We start from the raw sequence: 13,126 nt of genomic DNA on the forward strand, positions 1-13,126 counted from the left end.
TATAAAAAATTAACATTCACTTCATTATTAATGATTTGGTTTGAAAAAAATTGTCTTCAATTTTGAAATATTATTCTAAAATAAGAATTTTGATTCGATTCTGAATAAATTAAAACCGATTTAATTCGATTTAATTTGAATAAATTAAAACTGAATCCGAATAAATTTTTACTATAATTTAGTTAAGTTCGACTCGGGAAAATTATCTACATTTTTATCTATTGTACAGTGAAAAATGAAAAAAAAGAGTTAAGTACTAACAGTAGTAGTACTAGTAGCAAAGATGGTTAAAAACCTGTAAGCGTAAACCCTAGAAGTTTAAATAGCCTCCAAACTATTTCCACTTCGTTCCTTTCTCTTTCATCTCATTCCTCTTCACAATTTCATCACAACCATTTCTCTGTTCGATTCATCTCTGTTCTCGCAGGTGTTCTAAACCCTAGAAGAATATCTTCCCAGGGTTTAGATTCATCACCGCTTCATCAATTCTCGTTTTCCGTTTTGATCGAAGCTTTTTGATTTTGATTTTGATTTTGATTTTGATCGAGTTTTTTGTGATTTTGGCGCTATGGATCTTCCTAGTCTCGCTGTTATACTCCAGGCTGCTCTCAGTCCTAATCCGGAGGAACGGAAAGCTGCTGAACAGAACTTGAATCAGGTGAGAGTGTTGAATTTGGTTGATGATTGGAATTTTGATTGGATATAGGTTTTGTTGAGTTGGATTCGTTTTCGGATCAGTGTTTCGAAGTTTTTCGAAGCTTTAGCAGTTGTTAAACGTGTTGATTTTAGTTTGTTTGTGAATTTTGGTGTATTATGAGTTCGAATTGAATGTGTTAGTGCTTTAATTTGATTGTTTTGATTAGCTTTGTGTTGAGTTGGATTCATTTTCGGATAAGTGTTTCAAAGCGCGATCACTTGTTGAATGTGTTAGTGCTTTAATTTGATTGTTTTGATTTTTGAATTTTGGTGTTGTATGTGTGTGTTTATAGTTTTATTGGGTGTTTAGAGTAGTATCACTTTAGCATAAGTGTGTGTTTGAAGCTTAGAGACTTTATAAAAGTTAATGTTAGTTTTTAGCTATGAATCAGGGACACTAGAAACACGACACTGACGCGTCAACACGGGTAATAATTTGAAAAAAGAATGAATTAAACATAATCGCAAGTGCTGGGATCGGTTTCGGACACAGACACCTTTTTTTTTGGAACTTTTTTCAGAGGTGACGGTGCGACATAGGTTTTTAGAGTTGGTTAGTATGGGTATCTATTTTGTCTCAGTATAAAGTGGATTTTGGTACTTCAGTGTTTATTGAATGTATTTGGAATTTAATTTAATTTAGTGGAATGAATGTAACTGATTTGTATTGTAATATGCATTTATAAATGTACAGTTCCAGTATGCACCTCAGCATTTGGTGAGGTTGTTGCAAATCATTGTAGACAACAACTGTGACATGGGTGTGCGACAAAATGCTAGTATTCATTTCAAGAATTTTATTGCGAAGAACTGGTCTCCTGATTCTGGTATGTCTTTTATCGTTGATGGAATTTGGATGATGAAATAACGAATACTTTCGGTTGCTGATTGTTTGCTTCCCTATTGGTTTATGTAGATACCCAGCAAAAGATATTGCAGAGTGATAAAGACTTGGTGAGGGATCACATTCTCATGTTTGTAACTCAAGTTCCTCCTTTGTTGAGGTAAAATTGTTTATCTGTGGCTATATGGTGTGTTTGGTGGCAACTTCCCGGGTTCTCTGACCTCTTGATTTTTCTGACTCTGTTTACCTAGTGATTAATCATAATAGTCTAAACATTGTGAGTTATTTATTTTTCCTTTCTCACATGTTGTTTTTGTAGGGTACAACTTGGTGAATGCCTGAAAACAATTATACACGCTGATTACCCCGAACAGTGGCCTCGTCTTCTCGATTGGGTGAAGCATAACCTACAGGATCAACAAGTCTATGGTGCCTTATTTGTGCTACGGATTCTGTCTAGAAAATATGAGTACGTTTCTATCTATTTAGTTAAATTGAAAAAAATTGTGCTACTGCTCATTAGGTCTGCAGGAGCTATGATTTACCTTTTCTCCTTTTGGTAATATTTTCTACTAGATGTTTGTATTGTCTAATAATGTTATTGACAGTCTTATCCTTTCTGATTCTGAACCACATCCTGAACCACATTATACCTTACAGTTGTTTTTTTGTATGTTCAAATATAATTACAATGTACGCGGATATGACTGTACTATTAAGTCACTGTGAAGTATACTTTGTTATACATGTCCTACTTTTCTAGTAGAAAAAGAGTAGTGCAAGAACAAATAGTTAAACTGTGAAAAATTTCTGAATGATAAACTCAAGTGTATTTTGAGAGAAAAGTGAAAGATTATGATATGACCATTTATGATGTTTCCAATCTAAAAGATTGTAAAGAAACAGAGAGACAAGAGGTGACGTAGTTTCAGAAGGAAGGCCCAAACTTCATTCCAGACCTCCCTGTCATTGATTATATTGTTATCTCAACTAATAAGATTCAAAATGTTCGAAGGTTTCCCAAATATTTTGATGTCTTGTTTGACAAGAGCTTGTACGCATTTGATCGTTGAAACTTGAAATATCCTGTATATCTTTTATACCTCTTGGTTATTGATTGTATTGTTATCTTCAACTATGAGATTCAAAATGGTGGAAGGTTTCTATTCCCGCATCTTTTGATGTCTTGTTTGGCTAGAGCTTGTACATACTTGATTGTTGAATTATCCGGCAAATCTTCTTACTAGTCCAAAATTATTATTTTTCTCATTTATATGTTAGTTTTGTTAACTATCACATTTTATCTATGCAGGTTCAAGTCAGATGAGGAGAGGACACCAGTTTATCGCATTGTCGATGAAACATTTCCTCACCTTCTTAATATATTTAACAGGCTTATCCAGATTGTTAATCCATCACTGGAAATAGCAGATTTAATCAAGCTTATCTGTAAAATATTCTGGTCCTCGATATATGTATGTTGTCTCTCCTCACGTCTATTTCTTAAACGAAGGAATTTATTTTCAGGGTTTTATTATAGATTAAACTTCGTCCAAAATTGCATATTGTTTTTATTGAGTCATTGTGTAGAATTTGTGATTATTATTATTTACTTTGTATTGTGTGTTCCTTTTGTTCTGAAGTTGAGTTGATGCTCCTATTCTCCGCTTAATAAATCCTCTATAAACAAAGAACAGAGAGTCTTAAAATTTGGGTGAGCTTAACTCAACCTCACGAAATCAACTTGTAAGGTGAGAGATGCCCCTAATTTTAATCACATTTCAAGAAATATCATTCCCCTCCCACTGCTCACAGCATACTATCCTTATTATGCCCAAGACTAGACAGACATCTGGAGTGTGACGTGACTCGGGTGAATTGGTAACTCATCTGTACCAAATGACTTGTAAGGTCAGGACTTCCCAAACTTAATAAGCATTACATAGGCCATATCTCCAGGCAATGTGAGACCTTACCCACCCTCTCACACCCAACACAATGAAGGTGCTGGATGCCGTAAATGAAGGCACAACTCAAATGCCACAATTAAGGTGCACAAGGGCGGACCACAAATAAGACTAAATTTTCAAATAGGGTTATTGAGGATGTTTATATCTTTGGTAACATGTTCTTCAGAGAGTAATTTGTATAGCAGTGAATGTTCCCTTCCATGCCAAATATAAAGCAATTTATTTTGTTAGAGATACAAAAGAAAGTTATAGTTTATATAGCCTATGCATATCCTTGTCTTGAATCTTGATGGATGTGTTTATTCAGATATTATTTTACACTGAACATAGTATTGTGCCATTGTCTATTGCCTCATTATTTTGATGACTTACTTCACTGGAAGTTCACATGATTAACATGTGCTATTGTGGGTTTCTTGGTGAATTTATTCAGTTGGAGATTCCAAAACTGTTGTTTGATCAAAATATCTTCAATGCTTGGATGATACTTTTTCTGAATGTATTGGAGAGACCTGTGCCTTCTGAAGGTGAGCCTGTTGATCCTGATCTTAGAAAGTCATGGGGTTGGTGGAAGGTCAAGAAATGGACAGTTCATATTCTAAATAGGCTCTACACTCGGTATGGTTGTGATGTGGTGTATTAATTTAATGAGTGTTTCTGTTGTATGATTGATAGATTGATTGATTCTGAATTCTATGTCTGTTCAAACTACTGTACAGTTTTGGAGACCTGAAGCTACAAAATCCTGAAACCAGAGCTTTCGCTCAAATGTTCCAGAAGCACTATGCAGGGAAGATTTTGGAATGCCACTTGAACCTGTTAAATGTCATTCGTGTAGGGGGTTATTTACCTGACAGAGTTATCAATTTGATTCTTCAATATCTAAGCAACAGGTAGACTGATTAATTATCATTGTTGTTCTATTTAGTTAAATTGCATCTCTAGGTTCCTTTCATTAATTGTATGCTTTCTGGTCTAATTGGTGTAGGACTGTACATATTTAAGTAGCTAATTTTGAGTGTGTTGAGCTCACTAGGGCGGTTTATAGATTTCCAATCTGATCCTGTGACAAGTTATTGTATTCTGTAGAGCAAGGGTGTTTTAAATTTAGAAATACTATGTTGAATGCTTTTATTTGCCACTGATGAGTTGCAACATATTGATACTTTTCCCCTGAACTCTTTAATATATGCAGTATTTCAAGGAATAGCATGTATGCTTTGCTGCAACCTCGCCTTGATGTCCTACTATTTGAAATAGTATTCCCCCTTATGTGCTTTAGTGACAATGATCAAAAGCTTTGGGAAGAAGATCCACATGAATATGTAAGGAAAGGCTATGGTAAGTCCTATCAGTGTATAACACAGAAACGTTTTTCCACAAATTGCATTGTGATTGCTTATTGTCTTGCATTCCTTGTTACAGATATAATTGAAGATTTGTATAGTCCTAGGACTGCTTCCATGGATTTTGTGAGCGAGTTGGTTAGGAAACGTGGAAAAGAAAATCTTCACAAGTTTATTCAATTCATAGTTGAGATTTTCAGAAGGTAATATCTTGCTTAATGTAGAACGAATTGTGTATACTTTTGTCGAATATTGAGGTTTGTGCTATGCCAGGTATGATGAAGCCGCTATAGAATTCAAGCCATATAGACAGAAAGATGGTGCACTTCTTGCTATTGGGGCACTTTGTGACAAATTGAAGCAGACTGAGCCTTATAAATCTGAACTGGAGCGCATGTTAGTGCAACATGTCTTTCCTGAGTTCAACAGTCCTGTTGGCCACCTTAGAGCTAAGGTATATAAAAAAGCAAATCCTAAATGATGTTCTTAAAATGCCAAAACAGGAAAAGTTCATGACAAAACCTAAATTGCACCGCAAATTTGATTTGCATATCTAATCAAGCATCCTTGATGTAAAAAATTTGAAAATACTGTTAGATAAATTAATCCTAAGTGCCGGAGTTTTCTGTTGCTCAGCAATGTCCATGACTTTTGAATTCTTAATTAATTCTTAAATTGAAAAGATACTAACAGTCTAATTGTATTGTGTTTTCTTTATTCTTATATATATTTACAATAATTTTATTCTCATTTGAAATACAGGCAGCATGGGTTGCAGGTCAGTATGCCCATATTACCTTCTCAGATCAGAACAATTTCCGGAAGGCATTGCAGTGTGTTGTATCCAGAATGCAAGATTCTGAACTTCCTGTGCGCGTTGATTCTGTTTTTGCCTTGCGCTCTTTCATCGAAGCATGCAAAGGTAATTTTTACTCCTTGTTTTGATTTGTTATTGTATAGTGCCTTTTTTCTACGCAGTTAATATTTATACGTAATTTTGTATTCCTCAATGATGCAGATCTGAATGAAATCCGTCCTATTCTTCCTCAACTTCTTGATGGTATGTTTGCTTGAAAGTTTTATATTCCCCGTAGTATTATTATTTTGGACTTGCCGACTAAATTTAATCAAATTTGATTTTATCTAGAGTTTTTCAAACTTATGAATGAGGTTGAGAATGAAGACCTTGTATTCACTTTGGAGACTATTGTGGACAAGTTTGGAGAAGAGATGGCACCTTATGCACTAGGACTATGTCAAAATTTGGTAGTAATTTTGACCCCTTCTATTTGTCAAGAAAGTTGTACTTGATATTGAGTAATGTTCTGTAGAATAACTTTTTTGTTCTCCATTTTCGAATGACAGGCTGCTGCATTTTGGAGGTGTATGAACTCTGCAGAAGCTGATGATGAAGCCGATGATCCAGGCGCTCTGGCCGCAGTGGGTTGCTTACGTGCTATTAGCACAATCCTTGAATCAGTGAGCAGGCTTCCTCACCTTTTTGTGCAAGTTGAGCCAACTTTGCTTCCTATAATGCAAAGAATGTTAACAACAGATGGTCAAGGTACTTCCCTTGCTTTTCTTTTGTTATGCAGGATCCGTATCCCTCATTTTCCTTGTATATTTTTTTTCTCCGTTTAAACTATTTTTTTTCTTGAATAAAATTTGTATTTCTCCCTTTGAGTCACTTTAACTGATTTAAATTTGAGGCTGTCCTATTTTAGTCCCTTCTGTTTTAAAGTTAATTTTCTGTGTTGTACATTTCTGTCTTCTTTTCTCTTTTGTATTTTGATGGAAGAAAATAACAATTGAAAAACAACATGAGCAGGAATCCTCCATAACCTATAAAACATTTTGTACTTCGTGGTACGTTTTTTGACTTCTTTTTGTTGCAGAGAGACAAAATTTGAACAATTTAAATTGTCGTGCTAAATTTTTTAAAGGAACTATATTGATTGACATTCTTTAATTTAAAGGAACAATTTAATGGACTATGTTGATTGTAAGTAGTTACAGCAGTTTTACTGTAGTATGTCAGAAAATTTGATAAGTATGCATGAAATGTTGAAGTCGGATGCATGTGTTACTATGATTCTTGTATCAAGATTATGATTTGTAAATTTTCTTCCCTTGGATTATCTGGCTTATCTTCATTATTTTTGTGCATGCTTACAGAGGTTTTCGAAGAAGTTTTGGAGATTGTATCATATATGACATTTTTCTCTCCAACAATATCTTTGGAGATGTGGACTCTTTGGCCAGTGATGATGGAAGCGCTGGCAGATTGGGCAATTGATTTCTTTCCAAGTATGGTTCTTAACTATATATTATTTTTGTTTGCTCTGTTCCGAGTGAAGTGCCTAGTTCAGATGATTTATTGGCGTCCAGTTGATTTATTGACATTGAATTGAAGTAGAGAAGAGTTGGTGTCTCAGATTTAACCTGAAGACGATCACAACTCAAAGCAACTTAGAAACATCATTTAAAAAAGTTACAAGCTAAAAAGTACTAACATGGAATGGTATATGGTATATTTCTGTTCCATGGCTTCTAATCAATAAACTGAAGTATGCATAGCCTGGTTACTTCTACAGTTTTTTCACTTCTCGAATGAAAAATAAACTGAAATGTCAATTCTCTACAGAGAAGTGAAAAAAATAAATAGCTAATTGCTTAATTATTTCTGTCTGTTTTCACCGAATGGAGGAGACGCTTGGGGATTATTTGATGGCTTGGGCATGTATGGAAAAGACTTTTAAAAGGAGTGCACCACCACATAAAGAGTCCATACATAGCATCCCAATATTTTAATTTATATTTATGTTAACGTAGAGTTTCCATCCTTTAAAATTTCACTTTGGTATATATTTATTTGTCAAGTTTTAAACTTCTGCAGATATTTTAGTTCCTTTGGACAACTATATTTCAAGAGGAACTGCTCATTTCCTTACTTGCAAAGATCCTGACTATCAACAAAGTCTATGGAACATGGTTTCATCTGTGAGTTAGTTTTACACTGTTACTTGTCACCACCTGTTTAGTTGAACATGGAGTTAGTATTGATAATAGTGACAATACTAAATTTTCCTGGTTACTTATATTTATTTGTATATCATGTTGCAGATTATGGCGGATAAAAATATGGAGGATAACGATATTGTGCCAGCTCCAAAGCTTATTGAAGTTGTCTTCCAGAATTGTAGAGGACAGGTGGATCACTGGGTGGAGCCATATCTCAGAATTACGGTTGAGCGGTTGAACCGGACTGAAAAGTCATATTTGAAATGTCTTTTCATGCAATTGGTAAGTGGCTCTTACAATGGATAATTACATGAATGAGATTATCGGGAAATTACTTTTGTTTCTTCCTGATTGTGATGTTTTGACTTGATAAATACTTGGATGTTTCTGTTCATTTTCACTGTTTAATAAAAATCATTGTGTTCTGGAGCTTTGTTAACCTGACGCGTCAAAGATTATTTATTGTTTTGGACTTTCGAGATGTGTTTTGAATATCAAATTATCAAAAGTTGATGGATTTAACCTTTGTAAGATGGTTTTCTATATAAATGTGACATTGTGACATTCTTTGATCTATGTTGTCATTCCTATCTTTATTGTTGTAGTTCTGATATAAACACGAAACACCTAATGTTGTCCGTTATAACTTCATATGGATTGCACTTCCTTGGCTGCTATATTCTCTATGTAAACTATAAAATTTAATAAATTCGAGGCTTTGTATGCTTGACTCCATTGAGCTTTATAAATTCGAGGTTGTTAATTTGCCAAGGTTCTGAAAGATATTAGGCAGACAGGAAAGTGACATCGCAGCAATACTTTTTTCTAAGAAGAGTTATTTTTTCAGATTGCAGATGCTCTTTACTACAATGCAGCACTGACTCTTGGCATATTGCAAAAGTTGGGCGTCGCCTCTGAATTCTTCCACCTTTGGTTTCATTTGTTGGGACAAGTCAAAAAGAGTGGTTTGCGTGCTAATTTCAAAAGGTATGCACTTTTTACCTATTCACGGCTCCTGTGCACTTGGTATTTCCATAAGTCAACTATTTAAGTTATTTTCTGTGAAATTTAAAGGCCTTATGGTGGTGAACTATAACTATCTATATATAGGGAACACGAGAAGAAAGTGTGCTGCCTTGGTTTAATTTCATTGCTGGCACTTCCGGCTGATCAATTGCCCGGGGAGGCTTTGGGTCGAGTATTTCGGGCCACGCTTGATCTTCTAATTGCTTACAAGGATCAAGTTGCAGGTATATGTCTTGTTTCTGTAACTTTGAGATGTCACAATAGCAATGAAAAATAGATTTCTTTTTGTTGGTGAGTACTTAGTTTTCGGTCTGTTGAACTCACTATGCAGAAGCTGCAAAGGAGGAAGAAGCTGAAGACGATGATGATATGGATGGCTTTCAAACTGATGACGAAGATGAAGATGGCAATGGTTTTGATAAGGAAATGGGTGTTGATGGTGAAGATGTGGATGACGCTGATAATATCACACTTAGAAAGTTGGCTGAACAGGTGCGTTGCTATTGGGGCTTTTGATTGTTATCTTGATATTTTAATTCCCTAAAAGTCCATTGTGACACTGAGAATAATTATAATTTCAGAACTTCTTTAGATCTTTCTTTAATTGTAGTCTGTACTTCATTTCATCTTGTTCATTCTTCATTCATTATTATAATATATTTTGGTCTTTGTATATCATTTATTGTTCATTCTTAGAATCTTTTCACATCCTGCATCTGTTACTGACAGGCAAAGTCATTCCGGCCCGCTGATGACGATGATGACGATTCAGACGACGATTACAGTGACGATGAGGAGTTGCAGTCCCCAATTGATGAGGTGGATCCTTTTATTTTCTTTGTGGATACGATGAAAGGTACGCAAGCCATTCTTTAAGTTCATCTTTAGGTTCATCATTGTTTGACATGCTGACCTTTTCAAAATAAAATTGTTTGTAGTTATACAATTATCAGACCCATTGAGGTTTGAGACTCTCACCCAGTCACTCGAGTTCAATTATCAAGCTCTTGCTAATGGTGTTGCCCAGCATGCCGAGCAAAGAAGGGTAGAAATTGAAAAGGAAAAACTAGAGAAGGCCTCAGCTGCCCCAGCAGCTTCTTAAGCTTCTGGGCCTACATTAATACTATTACCGTTTTTCAAAGTTCTCAGCTGTTAGCCATTCTTTAGGAGTCTCGGCGTGTTGCCAATTTATTTGAGGCGTTGGTTGGCTTTGATCAGGAGTCAGTTTTTGAAGAGTTTGCAGTTTTGAAGTTATCGGAGCTTTATGCACTGAAGTTATCGATTGGCACTTTCTCCAGCTTTTGATTCCAAGCTTGGGGATATCCTTTGGAAGAAAGTGCTCTCTCCTATCTTGTACCAGTCTATTCTATTTCGATGATACGGTTCTGTAATATTTATTGCCTGTCACATAGACGGGTGGGTATTAGGGTCGCCATTTGCTTTATTGGTATTTTTTGACGAGGGATGGTATAAAAAGTTTTGTTTTTTAAATCATGTGTCATAATTTTTGGGTCGCGAATATTGATGAAGGCATCAAATTCAGGTTATACAAAGGTTTTCAAGGGTGATTTATTTGTTACTGCAGGTTGTAAAAGTTAATCTTCATTCTTTATAAATTATTGGGGGAAAGAAATCAACTTGATTCTTGTTTGGTGGGAGTTTTGAACTTATTTGTTTTGTTAGGCTCTGAAAGTTTCAGCTTATCACTCAATCTTTATCCTATTTCTTTAACTAAAAAATAAACAAGATCTTGCTTAGCGGTAGTAAATCCTCGTATTTAATAATGTCACACTTTGTTGACTAATTCGTTAAAAAATTGATGACCATCCAATTTGGATTAACAATTCTTTAAGAAGCGCTTGCAATAGTTTTCTAATTATAATTAAATGTTTGTAAATATTGACCTGTGTTATTTAATGTTAAAAAGGAAAAGCATCTGCATAATGACCTGGGTAATTTCGCTTACGCTTTAGAGGATTTTTATATCAGTTTTTTGTGTGCATGATTTTGACACCACTATGGTACGTTTGTGTATGGAAGAATTTGGCACCACTATGATACGTTTTACATGTTAATTGACCAATCTACACAATAAAGCATTATTATGTAATAAGGTTAGTAGATAGGTAGTTTCTAACTAAGCTTTGTTAATGGTTTGCTTCAGTTTTCATAATCTCTTTTTATTAGTGCTTCTATTTGCTTTCTTTATAGATTAGAGCTGTAGGTTTTAAAAAATTGGGATCTGATTTTTAGAATAAATGAATTCAATATAAGTAAACTCTCTAAATTTAAACAGGGCTTCAAGGTCTCAATTTTTTCACTAAACTTTCTAATGTTTTTGCTAAAAATTGTGATTTTTTATTTTTTTTTTATATTTTCAAGGCAAAAACATAATTTTTTAAAAATATTTTTGAAATTAATTTTCAAAAACTAATTTTAAATAGTTTTTATTTGAAAATAAAAAATTATTTTTTTCATTCTAAACAATTTTTAAAAAAGAATTAGTCTCTATAAAATAATAATATTTCGGTACCTAAAAATAAGGGGTTAAGACAATTTTAAAAATAAAGAGTCAAGGATGTAGTGTGTTTGGAAGCACGGTCCACTGTCACCATTGCACGTTTGGAGCCCTTCCATCGTGATTTTCAGAAGTTAATATTGGTAGTTTTTATCCACCGTGATTTTTTACCGTGATTTTTAATAAATTTCAAACATAGGCGTAGTCTATTTGGTAGAGTTTTTTCATATAGTTCAATCACTATGACTATACGCTCTAAGAGAATACTTGTTATGAACATTTGAAGGAAACAAAGTGAGACTATAATTGACCACGCCATTTAGGTGTATGAAGATTCTTCAAACAACAATCCAATGTGAGGTAAAAGGAGAAGTCATGAATTGACATGCCTTGTTCACACAAAATGTTATATTAGGCCTAGTCAAAGTGACATATTGTAAGACACCACCAATTGACCTATATTGATGGATATAAGAAAGCATTTGTGTCATGATTACTTGTTCACACAAAATGTTATATTACGCCTAGTCAAAGTGACATATTGTAAGACACCACCAATTGACCTATATTGATGTGGATATAAGAAAGCATTTGTGTCGTGATTACTGAGTTTCATTAGCATCTAACATCTTGACTTTTGCAAGTAGATCTTTTGATGCATTTGGACTGCGACAAGAGAATGAAGTCTATAACATTAACTTCATTGCCTAAAAGGTATTCAGAATCCACATGACTTCATTGCCTAAAAAGTATTCAGAATCCACATGACTTCATTGCCTAAAAAGTATTCAGAATCCATAAAGTTGTATTACACATTTCCAACTATATTGATAATGGATTCATTGTATAAGACCAAAATATACTGACTATCTTTACTTGAATTTGTATGCGTTAGTTGAGCATTCCATAAAATATGTTATAGGTGATTGTCACTGATTGTGATAATTTACTAATGAATTTTTTCTTACAATTTTGTTACATTTTTTTATACATTCTAAGATTTAGTATGTCGGTATCACGTAATTGAAAATGTGAGAGCTAGATTTATGCTAGTCTAAAAAATAAAATATTCAAGGGTGAAAATGGGAAAATTGTCAAATCTAAATAGATATTGGAACCAGTAATGGAAGCATGGAATGTTGTAAGAAATTCTTCTACATAATACAAGAATGATGGTTCATTCAAATCACATCAAGTACATAATACAGGAATGCTGGTTTTCGGCCAAGGAACGCGGAGGGTTAGTCGTTGCCGAGCACGAAGCTTCAGCGTGCTCGGTTGCACCTTGTTTTTGCCCGGCGTGTGCCGGAGAAGGCTGCCATGTTTTTGGGTCAGGGCATGTTGGGTCAGAGAGTGGATTAAAAAAATCTGGATGATTTATCTAGTCCGAAATATCGGAATATATATATATATATATATATATATATATATATATATATATATATATATATATATATATATATATATATATATATATATATATATATATATATATATTATTTCTAAATTTATATTTAAAAAAAAGGAATATGTATACTTTCTATATGAGTATAAATATCTCGTAAGTTATTATTTTTTCTTGTCAGTGCTGCATGATATAGATTGATTCAATCTACAAAATCCGGTCAAATTCACCTAAAAAATCTAGAAAAGTATGTTGGATTGAGTGATTAGGTGAATATGGATTTAAAAACTAAAACTCATT

General features: G+C 34.0%; 1 protein-coding gene across 1 annotated transcript; it reads left to right on the forward strand.

Annotated features, from left to right (window-relative positions):
* The first annotated feature begins 311 nt into the window (after window positions 1-311).
* LOC131626840 (importin beta-like SAD2) lies at window positions 312-10,540 on the forward strand. Its single transcript, XM_058897681.1, has 22 exons — window positions 312-658; window positions 1,391-1,523; window positions 1,613-1,700; window positions 1,860-2,009; window positions 2,853-3,015; window positions 3,944-4,128; window positions 4,230-4,403; window positions 4,706-4,851; window positions 4,936-5,059; window positions 5,130-5,310; window positions 5,619-5,778; window positions 5,875-5,916; window positions 6,004-6,122; window positions 6,222-6,420; window positions 7,032-7,163; window positions 7,753-7,856; window positions 7,980-8,159; window positions 8,725-8,864; window positions 8,988-9,127; window positions 9,235-9,395; window positions 9,633-9,759; window positions 9,842-10,540. Exons 1-22 carry the CDS (start codon window positions 569-571, stop codon window positions 10,003-10,005), a joined length of 3,102 nt encoding a protein of 1,033 aa, XP_058753664.1. The 5' UTR covers window positions 312-568; the 3' UTR covers window positions 10,006-10,540.
* The last annotated feature ends 2,586 nt before the right edge of the window (window positions 10,541-13,126 follow it).

Source organism: Vicia villosa, unplaced genomic scaffold, assembly GCF_029867415.1.
Source record: "Vicia villosa cultivar HV-30 ecotype Madison, WI unplaced genomic scaffold, Vvil1.0 ctg.000326F_1_1, whole genome shotgun sequence".
Lineage (NCBI taxonomy): Eukaryota > Viridiplantae > Streptophyta > Magnoliopsida > Fabales > Fabaceae > Vicia > Vicia villosa.

Excerpts from the sequence above, each read along its gene's own strand:
- LOC131626840 (XM_058897681.1), top strand. The coding sequence starts at position 569 with ATGGATCTTCCTAGTCTCGCTGTTATACTCCAGGCTGCTCTCAGTCCT. Across the intron at positions 4,404-4,705 it reads CTTCAATATCTAAGCAACAG|TATTTCAAGGAATAGCATGT; the intron begins GTAGACTGATTA and ends TAATATATGCAG. Across the intron at positions 5,060-5,129 it reads ATAGTTGAGATTTTCAGAAG|GTATGATGAAGCCGCTATAG; the intron begins GTAATATCTTGC and ends GTGCTATGCCAG.